Raw genomic sequence first — 25,516 nt, forward strand, 5'->3', positions numbered from 1 at the left:
TAATAAAATAAAAACGATAGAGCTCCCTACCTTTAAAAAAAACTAGCCCTTGGCTGCAATTAGACCTGCTGGCAAGTCAGTGATGATGCAGTTCAGCCTAAGATGTAGCGCGCTTGCCTACCTAGAAGATGCCCATTCAGTCTTGACTTAGATGCACTATCTATCTATTCACTCTTGACCTAGGATGCTAGGATAAACGAAAAGATCCTACAAGGGTTCCTTTTTAGGGTTCCGTACCTCAAAAGGAAAAACGGAACCCTTATAGGATCACTTTGTTGTCTGTCTGTCTGTCAAGAAACCTACAGGGTACCTACTTACTTCCCGTTGACCTAGAATCATGAAATTTGGCAGGTAGGTAGGTCTTATAGCTGGCATTATAGGTGAAAAATCTGAAAACCGTGAATTTGTGGTTACATTACACAAAAAAAGTTAAATTGTGGTCATAAACTAATAATTTGTATTTTTAATTTTCGAAGTAAGATAACTATATCAAGTGGGGTATCATATTATGAAAGGTCTTCACTTGCACATTCTAAAACAGATTTTTATTTATTTTTATGCATCATAGTTTTTGAATTATCGTGCAAAATGTCGAAAAAATTCGACTGTTGTACGGAACCCTCGTTGTGCGAGCCTGACTCGCACTTGGCCGGTTTTTTTTCTTTTGAGGTACACAACCTTAAAATCACTTATCTATACTCGTGCACGTCATGATATTTATAACGAATATGTGTGTGCGACACACACGAATCCATTTCATGGTCAAAAACTACAAACTAATGTCGTACAAAAACAAAATGGCGGCCAAACCGGCCAGTTGGGTTCACCTTGACTATTCGCTAATCACGTCCACCTTGAATGTTAACTAGCATTGTTTAGACACGTGAGTAGGTTAGGTTTAAAGAAGTTTATTCTCATAAAGACAAAGTCACTTACATGAGAACTTAATTCTAAGAATAAAGTTTACAAATATTCGCCATTTAGGTACTCATTCAATGCATTTGTCGAAGTGATTCGCATTACTCATAATGTGAGCAGCTAATTCAGTTTTAAATGCATTGAATGAGTGTACATTTTTTATGTGTGCAGGTATTTGGTTATAAAGTTTAGCTCCTTCATAGGTAAGGGTTTTTCTGCCATAATTTGTTCTAGTTTTGGGTAGGATAAGGTAACTGGCTCGACGAGTTTTAGTTTTAATTTTTGTGAGTGCTGGCCAAACCTAGCTAGGGTTGCCAGGCGTCCGGTTAAGCCGGACATAGGTAGGCTTTTTGATTGTACGTCAGGCCAAAATAAACGGGACACCGCTTGTCCGGCTTTTGTTAGGCTTTTTACATTTCGCAAACGAGCGTGGCCGAGCGCAGGCGAGTCGACTATCGGTCACTCCCGTAGGCGGCAGCGCCGCCTGACAACAAGATTTATGACAATAATAAAAAAGCTTGATTTTACATACAATTTGTTTGTCGTACCTATTAATACTAAGACACAAAATCCTCAATAATGTAGGGTGTCCAGCCTTTCTACCCAAATGTCCGGCCAAACTGGCTGGTCTGTCCGGCTATTAGATTTGGCGACCTGGCAACCCTTAACCTAGCATACCTATAAATATGGCTTCGTTGAGGAAAATATACGAACTAATGGTTTGGCTTGTTGTATTCAATTTTATAGCCCTAACGATCGATCACACATGTTAATTGAATTTTGGATCTGTAAATATTAAGTAGGTACTTAATTGCCTCTTATCTTCTCTATATTATATAAAAATGAATCGCTAAGTAAATGTGTTGCTGATCGCAAATCTCGAGAACAGCTGAACCGATTTCGCTAATTTTTTTTAATAATATTCCTTGAAGTAGGTAGGAGGATGGTTCTTACGGAGAGAAAAAATTTAAAAAAATTTAATCGACTGGTAGGCGGTACTAAGTTCGCCAGGGCAGGTAGTTAATTATAATATAACAAGCTTATGCTCGTGACTTCATCCGCGTGGACTATACAAATTTCAAACCCCTATTTTACCATAGGTAGAGGTTGAATTTTCAAAATTCCTTAACGGACATCGTCACACTAGCTATCTGCATACCTACCAAACAGGCCCGATCCGTCCAGTAGTTTGAGCTGTGCGTTGATAAATACGAGTAGGTACTTACTTAAGTATCAGTAGTATCCGTCAGAATTTTTTAAACCCATACCCCTTTGGTTTCTATACGGCATCGTACCAGAACGCTAAATCGCTTGGCGGCACCGGGCACGGCTTTTCCGGTAGGGTGTTAACTAGCCACGGCCGAAGCCTCCTACCAGACCAGACTAGAAATTTAGTAATAATTATAAAATTGCAAACATCTGCCGGGAATCGAATTTATAACAAGACCACAGCACTTACCACTGCGCCAGGGAGGTCGTCAAATATAGTGATACCTACATACAATGACGCAATTCGTATTAAACGGCTAGCTATTTGTACCTAGTTATTACCTAGATTTGCTGCTATAGGTATAATATTTTTTGCACATAAATACCCAGTACCAGTTCACATCCTTTATTTCCTTATGTGGAAACACGTAATAGGCAAAAATGTTTTGCCAATGTGCCATGGACGCGCGGCACTGCCAACTTATGTACTGTTTTGTATGTTAAACCTAAGTATACAATGTGCCTATATTTAGTTGTAGGTTAGTAGGTACCATTTACTATAGCACTGTTAAAGGACTAAGTACTAGGATGAAGAAATCTGTAAAATAATTATAAAAAAATTATGCTAGCTCTAGGTACCTACCTATAATTAATTGAGAAGCTGGCATAAAACATAGTGTCTGATTACAACTCTGATTAAAAATAAAAAAACCACTGAGTACAAATCTGATTTCCAAGTCAAGAAGGTACTGAATTTTGATCACTGAATCCAACCTGGGCAGGCCACGTCTGCCGCAGAAGCGATGGCCGCTGGGGCAGAGGTCTTCTGGAGTGGAGACCGCGTATCAGCAAACGCAGTGTGGGACGACCTCCAGCCCGCTGGACTGACGACCTTAAGAAGGTGGCGGGAAGTAGGTGGATGAGGAAGGAGAGGGATCATGTGTGGTGGTGCGCTCTTGGGAAGGCCTATGTCCAGCAGTGGACGCAAACAGGCTGATTGATTAATTGATTGATTGAATAGGTACAAACTTGAACTTACTCTAAAGCAAAACGGCTTATAATTATACCTACCTAAGAACTGTGTAAAAGTTAAGTCCAAAGTTTGTGATTTACTACAGTAAAATTACAGTTTTTTAAGTAAAGTAAAATAAAGTAAGTTTTTCACTGCTCCTGTAAAATTTTAATTCGTGCGTTAATATCTGAAACAATGACAATACAAGTTTTTTAAAGTTTTCTGCAATTCATTAGTGTAAACTAGGGGTTAAAATAATTATTAACTGATTAGTTAATGGCTCCGGTTACTAAGTACTGTCGGATGAATTTTCCGAAAACTCCTTCTTAGTTGGGGCCTATGTTATCTTATCTACCTATCTAAGTAGGTATAGAGAAACCTCCAAGTACCTAAATCATTTCAAATAAAATTTCTTCCTCAGTGGACGACTCCGACTCGCACTTGGTCGATTTTTTTATTATTAAAGACTAAACAACTAGCACTAACGACTAAATTACTAAACAGTTACGATAACCTAGTTCAATGGCTGGTTAATGAACGTCAAATGACCAGCTACTTACGTACGAATCGCCGGGTTTCAATGACCTACACTTAGATAAATAAATAATAACCTAGTGCCCATCTAATTGAACCTACCTACTTACGTACAATCAAAGCGTCTATTTTCTGTAGGTATACCTACCTACTTAGGTAGTGACTATACTCGACAATGTCCGCTACTTCGCCCGCTTTTATTTAGGTAGGACCTAGGTTTGAAAAATTCCATGGGAACTCTGATTTTCCGAGATAAAAATAGCCTGGTCTCTGGGATTATTTCTGTAGGTACAAAATCGGTTCAGTGGCTGAACGGTAAAAAGGTAGCGACAGAGACACAGGTCGTTTGTGCACTCGTCCTCCGTCATGACTCCGTAAAAATACGAATCGAATGAGTGTATACGTATTTGTATGACACTTCGAAAGATCACGGATACGAACCAAATACGGATCAGTGCACAAACGCCCTTAGCCTTAAGCCCGTAGGCTTCCTTTTACGGCTTAGTTTTTCCTTATGAGCTTTTCTGATTTGCTTCGTAAAATTCTAATCAAAAAGGTAGAGGTTATATTTAATAGTTACATATTTATCTAACTTACATAATTTCAGTTTTTGCGTGTTACGCACACAGAGTTAAACTTTCAAACATTTATACTTACCTACTTAGTAGACAGGAAGAGATTCTATTCTAATGACTCGATGACGAAACCGCGGGAAACAAGTAGGTAGTAAATAAATAATAACGTAGCGTCCACCTAATTGGACGCATACGTACAATCCAGTGCCATGTACCTCCGTCTATTTTTTTCTAAGTCCATTGTTATCGGCCGATGACAGGCCGGGCAGAACGCAGCTGTTCCCTTGCTCCCATTATTTGAACTTGAAAAAAAAACTACACATAAATTTACCGCTCGCCAAATGGTGGGGTATACACATTCTAATTCTAAACTCGCGGCCTCGACCAATGGCAGCCGAGGACGAGCTAACATGGCGGTCGTGGGAACCGGTTAATGGGCCGTTTGAATTTAGAATAATATTTTTTATTAACGCGTTCGTAGCGAACAATGGTTTTTTTAGCTAACTTACGATTGCGACGTGGCCGGGCGACGAATTAGATGGGTTCTTTTATATTCTATATTTTTAATATTATTTTTTTGTAACTAATGTAGAATCTGTAGCCGTTTATATAGTAAAGAACTCATTGTTCGGTCATGAGTCATGACTCTTAATAATTAAAAAAATGTTTAGGTTTTTACACTGCATGTTACCAAATTGGTAGCACGCGATTTTACACTTCTATATAAGTATTAATATAACAACTATAGATACCTACTAGGGACAAGACAGCCTAATAACTAGATACCTACCTACTATAGACCGTGCTGTGATAGCCTAGTGGTTAAGCCGTCCGCCTTCTAATCGGAGGTCGGGGGTTCGATCCCGGGCACGCATCTCTGACTTTTCGGAGTTACGTGCGTTTTAATTAATTAAATATCACTTGCTTTAACGGTGAAGGAAAACATCGTGAGAAAACCTGCATGCCTGAAAGTTGCGCACAATATTTTCAAAGGTGTGTGAAGTCTACCAATCCGCACATGGCCAGCGTGGTAGACTATGGCCAAAACCCTTCTCATTCTGAGAGGAGACCCGTGCTCTGTAGTGAGCCGGCCGTACTAGCATATTGTTCTTAGAAAAATGCGTTAAGTATAGGTACCTAAGTACCTAAGATCTACCTGTCTACTGCAAACAAGGAAATACAAAGCCTTAGGTATTTACTTAAAAGTAAATGGTTTGCGAAAAACAAGGTTATTAAATGTCGAATGATTTATCCTTATTCATAAGCTATTAGTTTCAAAATGGACTTTATTCTAGCTATTAGTTTCAAAATGGACGGAAAATTGACGTGACATTTGATTTGAGGAAAATCATTCTACAGCCTTAGTAGGTACCTAGGCAACTAGGCACTTGAATTTTGAAACTAGTGGGGGGTCTTCCAACACTGCGTCCTCCGGTGCGAGGTCGCCATTCCAGCACCTTGGGACCCCAACGTCTATCGGTTATACGAACTATGTGCCCTGCCCATTGCCACTTCAGCTTCGCAACCCGTTGAGCTATGTCGGTTACTCTAGTTCTCCTACGGATCTCCTCATTTCTGATTTGATCACGTAGAGAAACTCCAAGCATAGCTCTCTCCATCGCCCGCTGAGTGACTCTGAGCTTTCTTATGAGACCCATATACTTAGTTACTTAACGACTAAAATGTTAAGTTGACCATGTCTCTAAATATTATGTTAAGTTGATGATATTTTTTATTTAAGTATGTATTTAATTTAATCTATGACCTTTCACAAATAATGCATTAGATATTTTGTGGAAGAACCCTTATACCTATAGATAGGTACCTAAGTAATAACATATCACCTACTCAAGTACAAAAATTAAGAAGGTTTAAGAATAAAAAATAATGTTGAAAAGATTAAAGAATAAAAATTAATCTTAACAGGGGAGCCAAAGATGCTTACCTAATAGGGATTTACTCGAGCGTCGTGGGGACCTATTGGATTGTGAAGATTACGTGCTAAAAAAAAAAAAAAGGTTATATGATGTAACCTTTCACTGGTGGGGAGAGCACGTACAGGTTTTCAAAAATGTAAAAATAATATTTACAAAGAAATACCTACTCGCTTTTTATCGCAAAAATATTTATCTGCCCGGTTTGCATGGTGGGGGTGGTCGTACGAAGGGGTAGAAGGGGGCGCTCCATCTTAGGCTGCATTATCAATTCCCACTAGGTCTAATTGCAGCCAAGCGCGAGTCTATAAATTAAAAAAAAGAAAAGAAAAGAGAAAATAAAACCTAAAATATTTATCGAGTGCGTCAGATATTGAGAAGGGATATTAAGAAAAGGAGGCCGAGGCCTTAGCCAATAGACTATCACAGCACCGATGAACCAAATACCTATTAAACACTGAATTGTTTGTTGTTTCAGAGTCCAGCCTCAGAGTCAGACAGCAGTTCGGTGTCGGGCGCCAAAAGCCCCGCGGGGCCGCCGCTGCTGCATCATCTGCTGCAGCTTCAGTTGCAGGGGCAGAACCCGCAGGCGATCGCACAGGTAGCGCCCCTGCACACAATCCATACTACCATACTAATATTATAAATGCGAAAGTGGGTCTGTCTGTCTGCTAGCCTTTCATGGTCTAATCCATTCAACCGATTTTGACGAAATTTGGTACAGAGATACCTTGCATCTCGGGGAAGGACATAGGTACACCTGGAGTGTCATAGGCTACTTTTCATCCCGGAAAATCAAAGAGTTCCCACGGGATTTTTAAAAACCTAAATCCACGCGGACTATAAGACTACAGCAGTTAGGGTGGAGGCGACGCCGACAAGAGATGAAGAAAACAGATGAATAATATGTATTTGTTTTCGCTGGAAGGTCTGGAATTATTCCATAGAAAACATATTAAGTAGATATTTGTTTAGTATTTTCGCTGGAATGTCTGGAATTGTACTCTGTTTGAGAGCGGCGTAACTAGGTAACCAAGGGCCCTGGGGCAAATCAAAAAATGGGGCCCCACTGCTATCTAAACTGGTTAGGTTTTATCAAGTAACTAGTTTATGCTCGCGACTTCATCCGCGTGGACTACACAAATTTCAAACCTGTGTTTCACCCCCTTAGGGGTTGAATTTTCAAAAATCCTTTCTTAGCGGATGCCTGCGTCATAATAGCTATCTGCATGCAAAATTTCAGCCTGATCCGTCCAGTAGTTTGAGCTGTGCGTTGATAGATCAGTCAGTCAGTCAGTCAGTCAGTCATTCAGTCGGTCAGTCACCTTTTCCTTTTATATATTTAGAAAAAGAAAATATTACATAGGTATAGGTACAAATACCTTAAAAATTCTAAGCTACTATATAAGTAATCAGCTCTTTTTCGTGCACTGCAGATCAGGTAATTAAAATATTAAACAATAACACGAAAGAATTTAGGGGAATCCCCTAGGTATAACTTTCGAATTTCTCTTAACCGAGTTGCCATGATTAAAGTCGGGTTGCAACCTGTCATATTTATTTTGAAAATGGGAGAAATTTTCAAAAGTTCAGTTTGGTCGAGATTTTCTGGTGAGGATTCGAGGGCCCCCTGAGCTTGAGGGCCCCGGGGCACTGCCCCGCCTAGCCCCTACGTAGCTACGCCACTGTGAGAGGCTTAAGATAGGTGTCCCCAGTAGATGAGTTGATAGTGACGGTGTATAACAGCAGGGCTACACGGAGATGTGTGTGCAGTTCCAGCAGATGCTGGCGGCGCTGGCGGCGCTGGGCACGGGGCTGGTGCCGCCCGCGCTGTCACAGGCCTGGATGATGCAGCGGCTGGCGACGGTGCGCCCCCCGCATGACACGTGAGTCTTTACTTGTTGTTTCGGATTGACTATGCTGCGTAGGCCCTACTGGCCGCTACAGCGTCACCGGGGGGGTTGGCGAGCGCGAAGCTCCGCCTGGGGGTGAGCCCTAGGGCTCGAAGGGCCTAAGGTCATCCTAAGGGCGCCTCCTGTGAGGCTCGGACCTCGGCTTAGGATGACGTTGGGATGGGTGGAGTTGTTGGTCTACTGGTTAGTCCGTACGCCCCCGAGGCCGTGGCGTGAGCCCACGTCCGGGTGACGTTAGAAATCGGGGACCTCGTCTTCGCCGGCGAAGACGCTGTGATGAGGTTGAATTGTGTAGCCCTACGAGATAGGGTGCATTGTCGGTCATGATTTGATCGTCGGGGTCATTAAGGACGTGCTTAGGGCGTCTTTTATCTGGGGGGTTGAGTCTTTACACAATTCTCTAGCTTTTATATAAAACTAGCTGCCCCGGCGAACTTCGTACCGCCTAACAGTCGATTCTTTTTCAGGATTTTTAAATTTGAAATTTTTCTTTCAAGTAAATGAGGCCTTTTGCAGCGGGAAAATTGCAGATCTCATGAGAAACCACAAATTTTACGCGGACGAAGTCGCGGGCAACCGCTAGTTGTTTTTTATTTTTTATTTTTGTTTTATAAAAAAGAATATTAGTCATGTTAAATGATTACTAATAATTCCCCTTTCCTCTCAAATTAAGCGTTAGGCTTGTGCTAGGAGTAGGTACGACAATAGTGCAACGGGCGGGGTTTGAACCGTCGACCTTTCGGTTTTCAGTACACTTTTATACCGGTTGAGCTATTGAGGCTCTAATTATATTTATCATCTTAGATATTCAAAGATAAAATCAAAACAAACATTTAAAATATCAATACAAACTTAAGATAACTATTATCTAACTAGTGTCAAGTCTTAATTTACAAGGCTCCGAGTTTAATTTATAGATGACTTAAGACGAAATAGTTCAAAACAACTATCAAACTCCCTTCTAATGGCATTGGCTCAAATATCAAGCGGAGGATACGATAATAAGATTCATCTGTTGAGGCCGTTTATGTTTCAGTAGCTTATACTCGCGACTTCGGCCGCGTGGACTACACAAATTTCAAACCCCTATTTTACCCCCTTAGTTTGGGTTGGTTTGGCGCGAATGTGCGAAACGATACGATTGACGCAGGCCGCACAACTCGAGATATCACGAATCATTTACCGAATCCCGATAGTGTAGTCGAACCATTACCATCAGATGATATCGCTATCAATCGCAAACTTGTCAAAGACCAAAACAATTGTAACAATTTTCCCATTACACGAACTATTAGATTGATAAATTACTAAATCACTAGCTGATGCCCGCGACTTCATCCGTCGGGATAAAAAGTAGTCTGTCATGTCACTCTCCAGGTCTTTATCTAAACCCATGCAAAAATCACGTCCATCCGTTGCACCGTTGCGACGTGATTAAAGGACAAACCAACAAACAAACACACTTTCGCATTTATAATAGGGGTAGTGAAATAGGGGTCATTACGCGCATTTGGGTTCGCGCGAGGGTCCGCGCACGGTTTGGCGCGAATGTGCGAAACGATACGATTGACGCAGGCCGCACAACTCGAGATATCACGAATCATTTACCGAATCCCGATAGTGTAGTCGAACCATTACCATCAGATGATATCGCTATCAATCGCAAACTTGTCAAAGACCAAAACAATTGTAACAATTGTCCCATTACACGAACTATTACCATTGATAAATTACTAAATCATATGAAAATCGTCACAGCAAAATTTAATGCCTTCGATATCAGTGGCATTACGATTAATTCTACTTCAAAATTGTACTAAATAGGACTCTATTTGCTTGCAATAGAGTCTATTATTGAAGTGTAAACGTTTGTAGGCAACCGTGTGTTCCTATAAATAAAGATGAATGCTTGAGACGCGCAATGAATCGTTACTCAATACTAAAAGCAACGCATCTAAGAGTAGACACGGCGATCTCTTCTAAATTCCGATATACAAAGATCTGGCACTTCATGCAAGAATAAACTGCATTGAAAGATAAACTAGCATTGGATAATTAATTATACGTCTGACTAGGTATAAAAAGCAGTGCAGTGTATGTCATTCATTTCGTTACAATAGGTACCTAATTGTGTTTAAAAAATGGCTTAAGATATAAAGCCATGTTTCTTGATGAATCTTCTCGGTAAGAAGGGCATACCGTCCCAGTGGAAGAGTTACCTACATGATGATTCGAAGGTGCTTTCTATTAATGTCTATTTGAATCAAAAACTTTTCAATTCTATTCAGGTAAACTATATCTAGAATAGGAAAACAAGTCCCTGGGCGTGTAAAGGAGTAAACAATTTGGCTATTTGGTTAACCTCACCTTAGCCTACTTAGCCTATTTAGAAAACAGAACAAATATTAACAACTCACGTCTATTTTGATGAAACCTGTATCTATCATTTGACCCTTTGGTCCAGTATTTTGGCAGAGGGGTTGCTGTACAAAGCTTGTCCCCGTCAAGGGGAGGAGCGACATTGCTTTTGCTGAATACGGAACTATAGCTCGGATTCGCGGTTTCATTCGCAAACTGGTTTTAGCTGGTCGCGGATCGAATAACTTGGGTATTATGATTGGTGCAAATTTACAATCGGGTTCTTGTGCCTATTATAGGACCATTCGAAATCCATACTTCCATGCTAATATTATAACAGACAGACAGACAACAAAGTGATCCTATAAGGGTTCCGTTTTTCCTTTTGAACCTACCTACGGAACCCTAAAAATGAAAATTTATCTGTCTGTCTGTCTGCTTGCTTTTCACGGCCCAACAGTTCAACCGATTTGGATGAAATTTGGTACAGAGTTAGCTTACATCCCGGGGAATCAGCCGAATTAAAATATACTTACCTACCTACCATCAACTTGAAACTTCAGTCTAGTGCTGACGTCACTAAAATGGCGGCCACGCGCATTTGCAATTTGCGGGACTTAGGTAGTTACTTATACCACGGGGTAATCTAAATGATATAAACCGCTCTAAGGCGTAGGTACTCCTTAGAACGGGTCTCCTCTCAGAATGAGAAGGGTCATAACTCGTAACGTATTACGATTAAAAAGCAACGGAAACAATAACCAAAATAGTTACATAAGTACTTAAAAAGTCACAAATATTAATAAAGAAAAATATAATTTGTTTTAAAATGATGAACAGTGCGTGTTGCCAGTGATGACATATGGATACGAGACATGGTCGCTAACTATGGGCCTCATAAGAAAGCTCAGAGTCACTCAGCGGGCGATGGAGAGAGCTATGTGCGGAGCTTCTCTACGTGATCAAATCAGAAATGAGGAAATCCGTAGGAGAACTATAGTGTAACCGACATAGCTCAACGGGTTGCGAAGCTGAAGTGGCAATGGGCAGGGCACATAGTTCGTACAACCGATAGACGTTGGGGTCCCAAGGTGCTGGAATGGCGACCTCGCACCGGAAGACCCACCACTAGGTGGACGGACGACATCAGACGAGTCGCAGGGAGCCGCTGGATTCAGGCGGCGCAAGACCGTGGCGTGTGGAAGTCCCTACAAGAGACCTATATCCAGCAGTGGACGTCCATCTGTTGATGATGATGATGATGATGATTATGAAGATAAGAATTCAGAAGAACAATAACAAAACAGACATAATAAACCGAACAGTCATAAGCTCATAACCTTCGATTTGAATCGACGGCAAAGATCGTTAGTTAGCGTTTTATGTAAGGCACATTCCGATATCTACCTATTTATATCGAAGGGAATACCTACCTACGTAACAAACCTAGATTTAATCAGGTCGAATATTTTAAAATAATCCATTCGATTAAGATTAAAATGGTAAAATTATACAAAACAGCTTTTAATTTTTACGTAACAAGAATTTTATTAATAATGCTCTCAATTTCTAATTTGTAGGTACCTACCTACTTATAACATGTAGGTATGTACTATGTATGTAGTTGTCTATGTAAGTAGGCAGGTATAAGTCCCGCAAATTGAAATTGCGCTGGAACCATGTCTCATTAGCATCGAAATGACGTCATTTTGACGAATATTTAAGTAAAAATATACTTACCATCAGCTCGAAACTTCAGTCTAGTGCTGACGCCACTAATAAGGCGACCACGCGCATTAGCAATTTGCGGGATTTATAAGTATTAGGTATATTGACTCCTGTTTAAAAGAAATCCGGGTTCTGTTTCTGGAATAAGCCCATCTTCCCTGTTTATGAGAGACCTGGTGAATGGTGATACCTACCCGCGACATTAGGTAACTGCGTAGATTTATGTTTAAGTAAAAGCATAAGATGCATAAACTGTTTTTCTTTCTTTCTTCTTTCTTTCCAAACCAACTTGCGCCAACAAATTAAAGAGGAAAGTTGGCGTAGTTAAATAAATTCAAAATCAAAAACAATAAAACAAAATGTACCAAAAATACCAAAAAGGAAAAATTTAGAGTATAAATACAAAACGCGCTAACACCAACTAAAATTTAAAGCCGAGGTGGCAAGGTTGCATATTTAGTCAAATTTGAAATTTAAATGTGCCCACTTCAGTATCTGCCATTGTTCGGATTGCAACTAAGTAGGACAGTAATTACAATGACAGTGAATTTACTTTAGACACCTGTTTTTGGGTCATGTTAGCTTATCCATCTACTTTAATGTCTTTGGAAATCTAATGTTTCGAAATTTTCTTTATCATCATCATCATCATTATCATCTCAATCCATTACCGTCCCCCACTGCGAATATACCTAGGTCTCCTCTCAAAATGAGAAGAGTTTCCTCACGATGTTTTCCTTCACTGTCAAAGGATAGTTAAATCGCTGTAAACATTGTAAATTCAGCTCAAAAACGTTTCACGAGACAAATCAGCGTCATCGGAATCAATTGTTTTCAAAATCATTCTTCAAACAGCTAAACTTAATTAGGGCACTCTACAAGGTGGCACAATGGAACCTAAATCGTTTATTCTATTTAACAATGACTGCAACACAAATAATCGCTGTGAACGTTGCAAATTCAGCTCAGAAACGTTTCAGAGACATTTCAGTGCCATGAGCCGTCATATAAACGGACGTATCGGCATGACAAGAGGCACGATAGCGTGGCATTGGTAGTGATTCTGAGCACAACTAATTTTAGAGTTTTCGTATCCTCTACTTACTAATTTAATATTATTATTATTTATTATTATTTATTATTTATTATTATACCATAATGTGCACTGTCCTTACAGGGTAGTCCTAATGCGACAGTGCACTCTAATCTATCTTATACCTATTTACAATTATACTTAAAATTAAAAAATAAATTATAATATGAAAAGGACAGACACAGTTTGACAGTTCCAAATTTAATTGGACTATCAAACCTCGTGACTTTAGATGCCAGTCGGGAGCCTATTGTTTAAATTTGTAGCGTGCGCTAAAATTTATACCTAGTCTTTAAATGTAAAAATCATGTTCCGTTCTTTTTTAGCAATATTAAAAAGAAAAGATTCAGATACTCTAAATTTATTTTAGAGAAAGATAACCTTATATAAGCTAAAATTAATTAGGACTCTGCAAGGTAGCACAATGGAACCTAAATCGTTTATTCTATTTAACAATGACTGCAACACAAATAATCGCTGTGAACGTTGCAAATTCAGCTCAGAAACGTTTCAGAGACATTTCAGTGCCATGAGCCGTCATATAAACGGACGTATCGGCACGAAAAGAGCCTCAATAGCGCGGCATTGACGGGACGCGGCGAGCGACAAAGCTCCGCGTGATGTTATTGTGCCGTCTTCAAGGAGTATTGAAATTATTCGATACAGCTTCGCGCTTTTGTTGAATCGAACAGACAGTTTGTTGGTGAATACTTCGATAGCTGCGGTAGGCAGTAGCCTAGATTTGAATGGGGCTTCGTTTGAATTTTCAAGTGTTTAGCTATTTTTGTGTTACAGATACGGTTATGTTTTTAAATTGAAGCTTTAAAGAGTTATCCAAAGTTGGACTGTTATTTGCTTTATTTCAAACTTCCTAACATAATGGATTTTTTTAAAAGAATATTAGCCATTTTAAATGACTAATATTCCCCTTTCCTCTCCAATTAAGCGTCAAGCTTGTGCTATGAGTAGGTACGACAATAATGCAACGGGCGGGGTTTGAACCGTCGACCTTTCGGTTTTCAGTCCACTCCTATACCGGTTAAGCTATTGAGGCTCTAAGTAATTATTGAAGAAAATCTTTATTAGGCTCAATTTGAAATTTTAGAGTAAATACCTAATAATTCTTTTTATGGGCCTTAACGTTCACGTATTTAAAATGGCCGCCAAACGGACTATCAGTCCTATCTACCTAAGTAATTAATTAGATATTGGCCCCGATTCTCTAGTCTCTCTCTAAACTAAATTTGGAGTGTCTGCATCCTTTTCTTTTTACTAATGCTAAAAAAGGAACGGAACATGACTTTCACATTTAAAGACTCTAAATTTTAGTGCACAATACAAATTTAAGCAGTAGGTTCGCGAGTGCGTGCTAAAATCACGGGTTTTACCATCTAAAATATAAATTTAGAAATGTCAAACTGCTTCTGTCCTTTTCATATTACAATGGTGGGAAGGGGGTGCGAATACTCTAAAATTAGGTTGTGCTTAGAATCGGTGCCAATGGTGATGGAAAGTTTCAAATGTTGTCCCGTCCGTGTTTGTTACCTACTGCTTGCGTCCCGGAAATTGACATAGGTAACTTTTTATCCTGGAAAATCAAAGAGTTCCCACGGGATTTTTAAAAAACCTAAGTCCACGCGGTTGAAGTCGCGGGCATCAGCTAGTAATAAAATTAAAATAGGTATAGGTAGGTACATAATATCTGTAAACTGCGAATGTCTGTCTGTCTGTTACCTTTCACGGTTTAACCACGTTAACCGATGTTGGCGAAAGGTACAGAGATGGCTTGTATCGTGATGACGAATATTTAGTATACTAGGTAGGTAAGGTAGGTTTTGTCCAAGGAAAACTAAAATGTTTTTACTGGATATTTAGAAAGCCTATATCCATTCGGTCGAAGTCACGGGCGTCATCTTTTTGAGAAATGAATAAAAAACCGATCTTGAAAAAATAGAAAGAATAAGTATCGTCACATGAATGTGTGCCACTTTTCAATTTAAAATCGCTACTATACTGCGACACAAAGTCATCTCCGCTCAAAGCGAAGAAGTATAAAGATTGTCGGCACAGCATCCGCCGAGATAAGGTCGACGCGGTCCGCTGTACCTACCTATGTATGTACCTACTTATACGCACAGACGATCAAACAGGTGTGTGTTTACAGTGATGCAGCATTGCTTGGGAGATCTTTGTGTACTTGTAAAAATGATTTCCTACTACCTATGGTAAAAGTGTCTAACACTGAATGATAGCCACTGAGCTCATTTGACATATCCTTTTAATCCATTGAAGGTTTCCACGAAAACATATTTTATTATCACTCAGTGAAGCAGCAATGTAGAACCAACCAATGTCAAATGAGCTCGGAATTACTCCACTAGATCCATGCAAAAAATCACACCGATCCCTGTTACGGCATGATTAAAGGACAAACTTCTTCATTGGGTGACTATGACATCAATTGACATTAGATAGGTACCTATTAATAGTTATTTCTCAATTTCCTAACTTAATAGTCTCGCATTTGATCGTACCTACCTACTTCCTTGTTACACAAAACAATGAAATAGTTTTTTGTTCTCTCACACAACACAATGAATCAAAAACCGGCTCAAGTTTAAATTATTTCTCGGATTACTTACATGCACTATTATTATTCTAGACCAGCCGTTTCTTAGGCTTTTTATGACTAATAAAATAGTAGGAAAATATTATAACCATACCTAGGTACTTATAATAATATCTAGGTAGGTAAGTAAACTTTACAATTTTAGGACATTGAATTATTAAGTACTATTTTAGGTAAGTAGATATACTGGTACCTACTTATTATAAAGAGGAAAGATTTGTTGTTAGTTTTTTCTACATGCGATGGGAAGACGGCTTACATTATCCTAATATTGAAAGGATAAAAGTTTGATCAAAATGAAGATTTAAAAAGTTGTTATTTATCAAAAGTTGTAACTTTTGATATACCTACCTACTAGCTACGATCACTAGAGTATCCGCACCTTTTTGTTTTTAATATTGCTAAAAAAGGTCAGAACACATAGACTTACATGAATTTTACATTTAAAGACTTTTAGATTTTAGTGCACGCTATAAAATTAGGCAGCTGAAGTCATGAGGTTTGACAGCTCTAAATTAAATGTAAAACTGTCAAATTGTGTCTGTCCTTTCTTATTAAAGTTCTTGCAATTCACGAAGGCAAGTAGACTTTACTTGTGGTTACGTCGGATACACGGACATTGCGTAAGTGTGCGTGCATGTCGGACCAATTAGTCGCGAGCAAGCGCTCGCAAACGCACACATTCAGTGTACGTTACTTATACCGATGCGACTTAAACACAAGCATGAGCCACTCGCCCTCGTGAATTGCAAGAACTGCACATAAGAAGAGGACACGAATACTCTAAAATTTAGGTGTGCTCAGTATGATTACAATGTGCTTAACGACAGATTAATTGGTAATTTCGGTCGTAAGTCTAACTTTTTGTTATTCGTTCCACAGCAGGCTGTCCGAGAGCGACAAGGCGGCACAGCCGAGCTCGTCGCCCACAATCGCGGAGCAGCCCCTCGACCTGAGCGCCAAGTCCACCTCCAGCACCAGCGGCACTCCGCCCCCCGACGCTAAGAACCTTGAAAACAACAGGTGAGATCCTATACCCACCCACCCATCTACTTCTTTATCCTAGGTATACTAGGACAACCCTCCACCTCCCATGGCCCCACCAACCTCTCGGTTATATGGGCCAAATCGCGGGAGGGCACCCGTTCGGTACTTGCTCTTGGCATTTTCCCGGGGCGCCTTCTTGACTCCCTACAAATTATTTTGTCTCTTCCTTGTCCCTTATACTCACTCTCCCCCCTTGGGGGCTAGACGTCACTAGCACAGCTGAGATCCCCGCTGCTGCTCCTCCGTGGTGCCGGCCTGGCACCTGTATGCTCCGAGCGTATAGCTTATCCTAGGGACAGTCATCATCATCAGCAACCGATAGACGTTCACTGCTGGACATAGGTCTCTTGTAGAGACTTCCACACGCCACAGTCTTGCGCCGCCCGAATCCAGCGGCTCCCTGCGACTTGTCTAAATGTCGTCCGTCCAACTAGTGGGGGGTCTTCCAACGCTGCATTTTCCGGTGCGAGGTCGCCATTCCAACACCTTGAGACCCCAACGCCTATCGGTTTTACGAACTATGTGCCCTGCCCATTGCCACTTCAGCTTCGCAACCCGTTGACCCGCGCCCGATGAACGGTGCGGGCGAGCGCGGGTGACGAGTGTGTGTGCGGGGTGTCCACCTGCCTCATTCCCCGCTTGCCATCTCGACCTGTCGCGGACTATACCTACTCTATGTCAACAAGTTTACACCCAGTAAGTTTGACTCTATAGCCTCAATAGTTTACCTATTTTACATTTTTCCACTACAACTGAAGACTAAACTAAATAGATTGGAACCACTAACAAATTAACCTTAATTTAATGTAAATTTCCCTACTCTTATCGGTACGGGCATCGCCTCTAACCATTGACTTATATATTACTTCGTAAGGACAGGGCCAATGGAAAAAAGGAACAAGCAAAATGGCACCGACTCATTGGTCCTAAAATGTTTATTTAGCACCAATGCAACCTCGGATTTCGAACGGGTCGTTAATTTAGTATCACACTGTTCAACACATTGTTTGACACACTGTTTAAACCTTCGTGGTTTTTTGCTGTGTCTAAATTGGATTTGTTAAACATTCTTTATGTTGGTAATTAAAAAAAAATCTAAGAGGTGGCGCTGATTTATTTTGTTCCAAATCCGTGAAAAATTTTGTTCGCTTGGGCATATCTTGTCATTAATTATATCGATGCCTCTAACACGCTCAGTTTATTTCGTCAGACTAAAATACTACCCCCATGGGGAAGGGGTGAAATACCATTATGCCGATTAGCTGTTTTTTTCTGCATTTTAACAGCCCTCGTACGTTTCCAACTGGTTTTAAAGTGGAATAGGTAGTATTACCAGAGTGAACTAGAGTGAGCGAACTCTCAGTTTGATCACGAATCGACGATAATGTCAAATATTAGGCTATCCAATCCAATCCAATAGGCCTTTCCAAGAGCGCGCCACCAAACACGGTCCTCCACCTTCCTCATCCACCCGCTCCCCACCACCTTCTTCTGGTCATCGGTCCAGCGGGCTGGAGGTCGTCCCACACTGCGCTTACCGGTAGGGTATTTTACACCAAGCGAGAAAAAATCCAATAGTATTAGACGGACGGACGGACGTTTTGAAGAACAAGGTTTTCTAAAAGAATTTTTTGAAACAGCCTCAATCATAATTAGGTACCTACTTATGTACTTTTATGTCTAAAATCGCAATCACCTCTGATTGGTTGAGAACAAGAATACCATAACTTAAGCCAATCACAACTATTGCGATTGTAATAATGATTGATGCAGGTGTTAGGACTTAGGGCTTGTACACAAAACTGCGATGCGGCGCGGCGTCGCATCGCAAAAACCTGAGAGCTCGCGTCGCATGAACTTGCGAATTGATTCGCATCGCGCATTAGTAGGGTTGACGGTCGTCGAAGGAATGGTCACCTTATCGTGGAAGGGAGACGCCTTGCTGCACGAAATCGCATCGCAGCAATTCGTGTCGCAACTTTCTGCATTGCGAATTCGCATCGCAGTTTTGTGTACAGTCCCTTACGAAATCGACCTACAGATACAGATGTAGGTATATAAATGACAACTTCAGAATTCCACCTAATAAAAATCAGAGTGTAGATATAGATAATGGATATATTAGATACCAAAAAAGGTATCTAATCTTCTTCTTCTTCGCTCTGGGCTGGTTACCGCACTTAAACGTTTCCGTCTGTTGTGCGTGCATTGCCCCTCCCCGCCGAAGTCTTCACTCCAGCCATCCAAGCTCGCTCCAGAAGCCAAATAGACCGCCCAGGTTGCCGAGGGCTTCATGGAGTGAGGTCGGGGAACCTAAATGGCGCTCGCGTTGATCTGCTACGCCCGTACACTCCAGGAGTACGTGCGTCGGTGTTTCATCGACCTCCATGCAGGCCCTGCACAGAGGACTGTCGGTGACACCTATAACGAAAAGGTGTTTGTTTAGTGGGCTATGCCCTGTTATGAGTCCCACCACCTTCCTAAGTTTACCTCTGTCCAGGCGGAGTAGTATGTTGGTTTGTCGTTTGTCTATGTTGGGGAAAGGTATCTAATATATCTATACCAAAAACTAGCTAAACATAAGTCTTTATAAAATCCAGTGTAACACAATGTCTGATCTCACATTATACGCAGACAGCAAGTGCGATTAAAGCGCAAAGTAACGGCTTACAGCGCCATCTGTTAGCAGTTTCACATATTAATTTATGGGCTCTTTATGATGATAGCCTAGTGGTAAATACATTCACCTCCTAATCGGAGGTCGGGGGTCCGATCCCGAGCTCGTCCATTAACTTTTCGAAGTTGTGTGCGATTTAATTCTATCACCTACTTTAACGGTGAAGGAAAACATCGTGAGGAAACCTGCATGCCTGAGGGTTCTCCATAGTGTTCTCAAAGGTGTATGAAGTCTGCCAATCCTCACTTGGCCAGTGTGGTGGCCACGCGGCACATTAGCAATTTGAGGGACTTATACACCTTCATGTAGAACACTGCGAGTTAATTACGGACTGCGCCATCTATATGTGATTTAGTAAAAAAATTTTGGTGAACACATTTTAATTTTTAGGGTTCCGTACCTCAAAAGGAAAAACGGAACCCTTATAGGATCACTTTGTTGAATGTCTGTCTGTCTGTCCGTCTGTCTGTCAAGAAACCTACAGGGTACTTCCCGTTGACCTAGAATCATGAAATTTGGCAGGTAGGTAGATCTTATAGCTGACATTTGGGCAAAAATCTGAAAACCGTGAATTTAGGGTTAGATCACACAAAAAAATTAATTGTGGTCCTGAACTAATAATTAGTATTTTCAACTTTCGAAGTGAGTGACTATATCAAGTGGGGTATCATATGAAAGGTCTTTACCTGTACATTCTAAAACAGATTTTTATTTATTTTTATGCATCATAGTTTTTGAATTATCGTGCAAACTGTCGAAAAAATACGACTGTAGTACGGAACCCTCACTGCGCGAGCCTGACTCGCACTTGGCCGGTTTTTTTTTGTGATAGGTATTACCACAACTCACGGATTTCGGATTTTTCTTTTACTTGTGCTATAAGACCTAGGTATACCTACCTGCCAAATTGCATAATTTTAGGTCAACGGGATTTTAGGTCCCAATAGGTTTTCTAGACAGACACGACAGACAGACATCAAAGTGATTCTATAAGGGTTCCTTTTTTTTTCGAGGTACGGAACCTTAAGAAATCAATTGAACAAGATTTTACCATTTTCCCGTACACTTTAGGATATCAAGCTGATTGGCACAAGGAACCTGGCCAATTCGCCATTGTCACATGCCACGGGGTATAAGTATTGCGCCAAATTTCATGATTCTACGTCAACGGGAAGTAGGTACCCTATAGGTTTTCTTGACAGACACGACAGACAGACGGACAGACAAAGCAAAGCAAGCAAAGTGATTCTATTCGTTTCGAGGTACGGAAACTTAAGATTTTTTTATAAAGAATATTATCCATGTTAAATGAATAATATTCTTCTTTCCTAGGAAACTCGTTTCTTGTGTCTAAATTCTAAATTCTAATTTCAAAATAAATTATTCTTTTTCTTATTCTTCTATTATTGTACACTTTTTGATTATCAATTGTAGAATTTGTAAGATAATGATATATGAGCTATTACGACACGTGAAAAAGGGGTTAACGAAGGAACTCTGAACATAACCTCAGTTTTGACGCACTTTCGAATAATTTTTCGCCATAAATTGACGCCATAAATAATACCATTAGTATAATCACAAAAAATAAGTAGGTAAGGATTTTATTTACAATATGTACCTAATTAAATAAAACATCTAAGACTTAGTAAGTAGATATTGTATAAAATGTAGAATGAAAAATTGGTGTTTTAGGTGTTTGTGATTGAAAATAAAATGTAGGTACTAATGAATAATGAATTTCCTCTCCAACTAAGCGTCCAACTTGTGCTAGGAGTAGGTACGACAATAGTGCAACGGGCAGGGTTTGAACTGTCGACCTTTCGGTTTTCAGTCCACTCCTTTACCGGTTGAGCTATTGAGGCTCTATAGTTGAACAAGATTTTCCCATTTCCCCGTACAGTTTACGATATCAGGCTGATTGGCACAAGGAACCTGGCCAATTCGCCATGGTCACATGCCACAGGTATATTGCGCGGAACACTAACAATCACAGCGTTACACTTCCTACTGAAACACAGCACTGCGCCCGCGCAAACAATGCGCATGTGAACGCGCCCATTAAACCGGGGAAACGAAACTTTATGGGGTCAATAGACTTTTGACATAATGCCATTAAGTACCTATTTGATATCTACTAGTAGTTTTATCAATATGTGGGGCTTATACCACGGGGTAATCTAAATGATATAAACCGCTCTAAGGCGTATGTACCTACTCTATGGGGTCTCCTCTTAGAATGAGAAGGGTCATAACTCGTAACATAATTAAGCAAGTAGGTAGGTATTACGATTAAAAAGGAACGGAAACAATAACCAAAATAGTTACCTACTTAAAAAGTCACAAACACTAATAAAGTAAAATATAATTTGTTTTACTGTGATGAACAGTGCGTGTTGCCAGTGATGACATAATATGGATCCGAGACATGGTCTGGTCGCTAACTATGACGTCTATCGGTTAATGATGATGATGATGATGACTAGTAATTAAAGTGTAAAGGTGTCTACACACTGCACTTGCTGCACTCCCATGCCATTGGCCCAGCAGCGGCGCGCCTGGTCCGCCGAATTGGGATGATTACTAAGGTCAAAAATAAATTATTTCTTAGGAACTATTAAATAATAGTTCCTAAGAAATAATTTATTTTTGACCTTAGTGATCACCGACCCCAAAAAATATTATTATGGAACTATATTAACTCTTGTATACATAATATATTCGGTAATAAATTAAATTATTTTTAAATTTTTAGTGTTTGTGTATCGAAGTCGGTTTTTATTTTTTTTGTAAAAATTTTTTATTTAACAATTTTTAGTGGTCCCATGGAATTATGCTATGACTGGTTAAAAATCTACTGTTTACTAAGCTATTACACTGATCGCGAGCAATTTACTCTTATCCGTTGAGGAGTTCCAGTATCTATCTTCGAAGATGTTCATCAGATCTTCACCAAATTTAAATGGGACCAACTTTGAAGTATACCCTTTCAAACAAAAAAAGAATTTTCAAAATCGGTCCAGGCATCTTCGAGTAATCGGGGAACATACATAAAAAAAAAAAAAAAATTAAAAAAAAAAAAAAGATTCCGACGAATTGAGAACCTCCTCCTTTTTTTGAAGTCGGTTAAAAATAAATAAATTTTCAATTTTCAATAGAAACTTTTAGCTTTTGTAAAATAACGAAGGTCTGACCCACGCTGGCTCTTAGTCCGTACGTAAAAACATATTTACCGTTTGTATGTAGCTACTACATACGATATGAATAAATATTGCAATCCGGTGTCAAAGAACGCGTATCGCAAGTCAACGCTCGGAGTTTGCGAGATTACGAAACAAAACCTACAGACCGACAAGAGTTTTATTATTATCGGTGACTTGTGACGCATCCATACTATCACTACACATATTACATACTATCACTACACATATTACATACTATCACTACACATATTACATACTATCACTACACATATTACATACTATCACTACACATATTACAAACTAGCTTATGCTCGCGACTTCATCCGTTGACTATTCCTAAAAATTTTACCCCGTATAGGGGTTGATTTTTCTTAATACATGTCTTAGCGGATGTCTACGTCACTCTAACAGTTTATCTGCATGCCAAATTTCAATCCGATCCGTTCAGTAGTTTGAGCTGTGCGTTGATAGATCAGTCAGTCAGTCAGTCACCTTTTCCTTTTATATATTTAGATAAATATTGTATACTAGCTGATACCCGCGACTTCGTCCGCGTGGATGTAGATTTTTAAAAATCCTGACTAACTCTCCAGGTTTTGCAAAAAAACCCATGCAAAAAGCCACGTCAATCCCTTGCTCCGTTGCGAAATGATTGAAGGACCAACCAATGAAGCAACAAACAAACACACTTTAGCATTTATAACTATATAATGTGATAGCCTAGTGGTTAAGACGTCCGCCTTCTAATCGGAGGAGGTCGGAGGTTCGATCCCGGGTAAGCACCTCTAACTTTTCGGAGTTATGTGCGTTTTAATTAATTAAATATCACTTGCTTTAACGGTGAAGAAAAACATCGTGAGGAAACCTGCATGTCTTAGAGTTCTCCATAAATGTTCTCAATTGTGTGTGAAGTCTACCAATCCGCACATGGCTAGCGTGGTAGACTTTGGCCAAAACCCTTCTCACTCTGAGAGGAGACCCGTGCTCTGTAGTGAGCCGGTGATGGGTTGATCAAGATCAACTACTGAATGAATCGAACTGGGCATGTAACCCTAGTATGGAAGTATGGATGAAGCACAAAAGTATCTTAGATATAGCTGATGCCCGCGACTTCGTCCGCGTGGATTTACGTTTTTCAAAATCCCGCGGGAACTCTTTGATTTTCCGGGATAAAAAGTAGCCTATGTGTTAATCCAGGGTATAATCTATCTTCATTCCAAATTTCAGCCAAATCCGTCCAGTAGTTTTTGCGTGAAGGAGTAACAAACATACACACACACACATACAAATTAGTCGGGATATACCATTGGGTAACTTTTATGATTTATCAAAATCATCGGCCGTAGAATCGCTCGTTATACGATATCGCTCGGCCGAGCAACGCTCAAAGCGAGCAGACTAGTATAAGAGACAGTCTCGGTTTCAGCACCGATATTATGCACAATATCCAATCGATAACAGAATAAATTCATTCGGGACCGCCGATGTGGGTCGCACGATTCACCAAAACAAATAAAAATGCATAGACGACGGTGCATCGACCTTGCATCCTCGCTTCTGCTGTTAACCGAAACACCCCCCTCCCACCACGTAATAAAGTCCGATATTCCCTGTCAACGATATCGAAAAATAAGAAAGTAAAACCCAAGATGAAACTAAAGACGACCTAACCCAACTAATGCAAAACCAACCATACTGTAATAGTTATAAAGTTCAATTTTAAATGTGAATCGGTGGGAAATAAAAGACGAAGGGAAAAGATAAAGACGCATTCATAGTAGTCCGTTATCGGTGTGTCCACGAGTAAATATTTCGCATATTTCGTTATCTGAGTGTTTATTAAAGCGGGCAGTTTTGAAATGTTGAATTTAGAGGAGTTTTTGCGACCGATTGCGGACCGGTTTTGTTGACACGGCGATGTGTGTTGACCCATATTTTACAATGACTTAACTTACCTATAGGCGCAGATAGTGTTGCCAGGCGTCCGGATAAAGCCGGACACAGTCAGGCTTTTTGGTTGCATGTCCGGCCAAATTAGACGGTGTCCGGCCTGTCCGGCTTTTGTTAGGCTTTTTAAGTTTGACAATTTATTACATTTTGCAATAATAGTAAGTAGGTGTGAAGAATGATGATTATTTAAATAGGACTGGTTCATTCATTAGGTTTGTTTAATTTTGTTTAATTCAAATAAGTAGTATTAATAAGTGATTAAAAAAACATTGGTTCATTTATTTTATTGTTCTTTTATTAGAATTTGAGGATATTTTAAGGTAAAAAATATAAAAGCCTTGTTTTTTTGTGTTATACTAAGACTGAAAAATTAAGATTGTCCGGCCTTTTCACCTTAATTTCCGGCTAAACTGGTTGGTCTGTTCGGCTTTTCGGTTTAAAGATCTGGCAACCCTAGACGCAGATCACACAACCGACGCGCGACGGTCTAACTAAAGGTTGCTACACTCCACGTACTTTGTAATCTTTACCTACAATGACTTGGATATCTACAAGTATCTCAATAGTTGACCGTGACGTAATCTAAATATATAAAATGAAAAGGTGACTGACTGACTGACTAACTGACTGATCTATCAACGCACAGCTCAAAATACTGGGCGGATCGGGCTGAAATTTGGCATGCAGATAGCTATTTCGACGTTTGAAATTGTGCACAGGGTTTGGTGCCAGGGTA

The 25,516-nt window shown here is 40.0% G+C and overlaps 1 protein-coding gene across 6 annotated transcripts in view; it reads left to right on the plus strand.

The window, feature by feature from the left end:
- The window catches only part of LOC117993736 (mushroom body large-type Kenyon cell-specific protein 1-like), a 264,782-nt gene that overhangs the window by 229,641 nt on the left and 9,625 nt on the right, over nucleotides 1-25,516 (plus strand). For 5 of the 6 annotated variants that reach the window (XM_034981548.2, XM_069506873.1, XM_069506871.1 and 2 more), the window contains 3 exons: nucleotides 6,661-6,783; nucleotides 7,929-8,068; nucleotides 16,786-16,926. In XM_034981548.2, coding sequence (XP_034837439.1) covers nucleotides 6,661-6,783; nucleotides 7,929-8,068; nucleotides 16,786-16,926 — 404 coding nt within the window. The remainder of the gene's footprint in view (nucleotides 1-6,660; nucleotides 6,784-7,928; nucleotides 8,069-16,785; nucleotides 16,927-25,516) is intronic. The other variant, XM_034981550.2, reaches the window with a different exon arrangement.

The sequence above is a fragment of the Maniola hyperantus genome, chromosome 24 (assembly GCF_902806685.2).
Source record: "Maniola hyperantus chromosome 24, iAphHyp1.2, whole genome shotgun sequence".
NCBI lineage: Eukaryota > Metazoa > Arthropoda > Insecta > Lepidoptera > Nymphalidae > Maniola > Maniola hyperantus.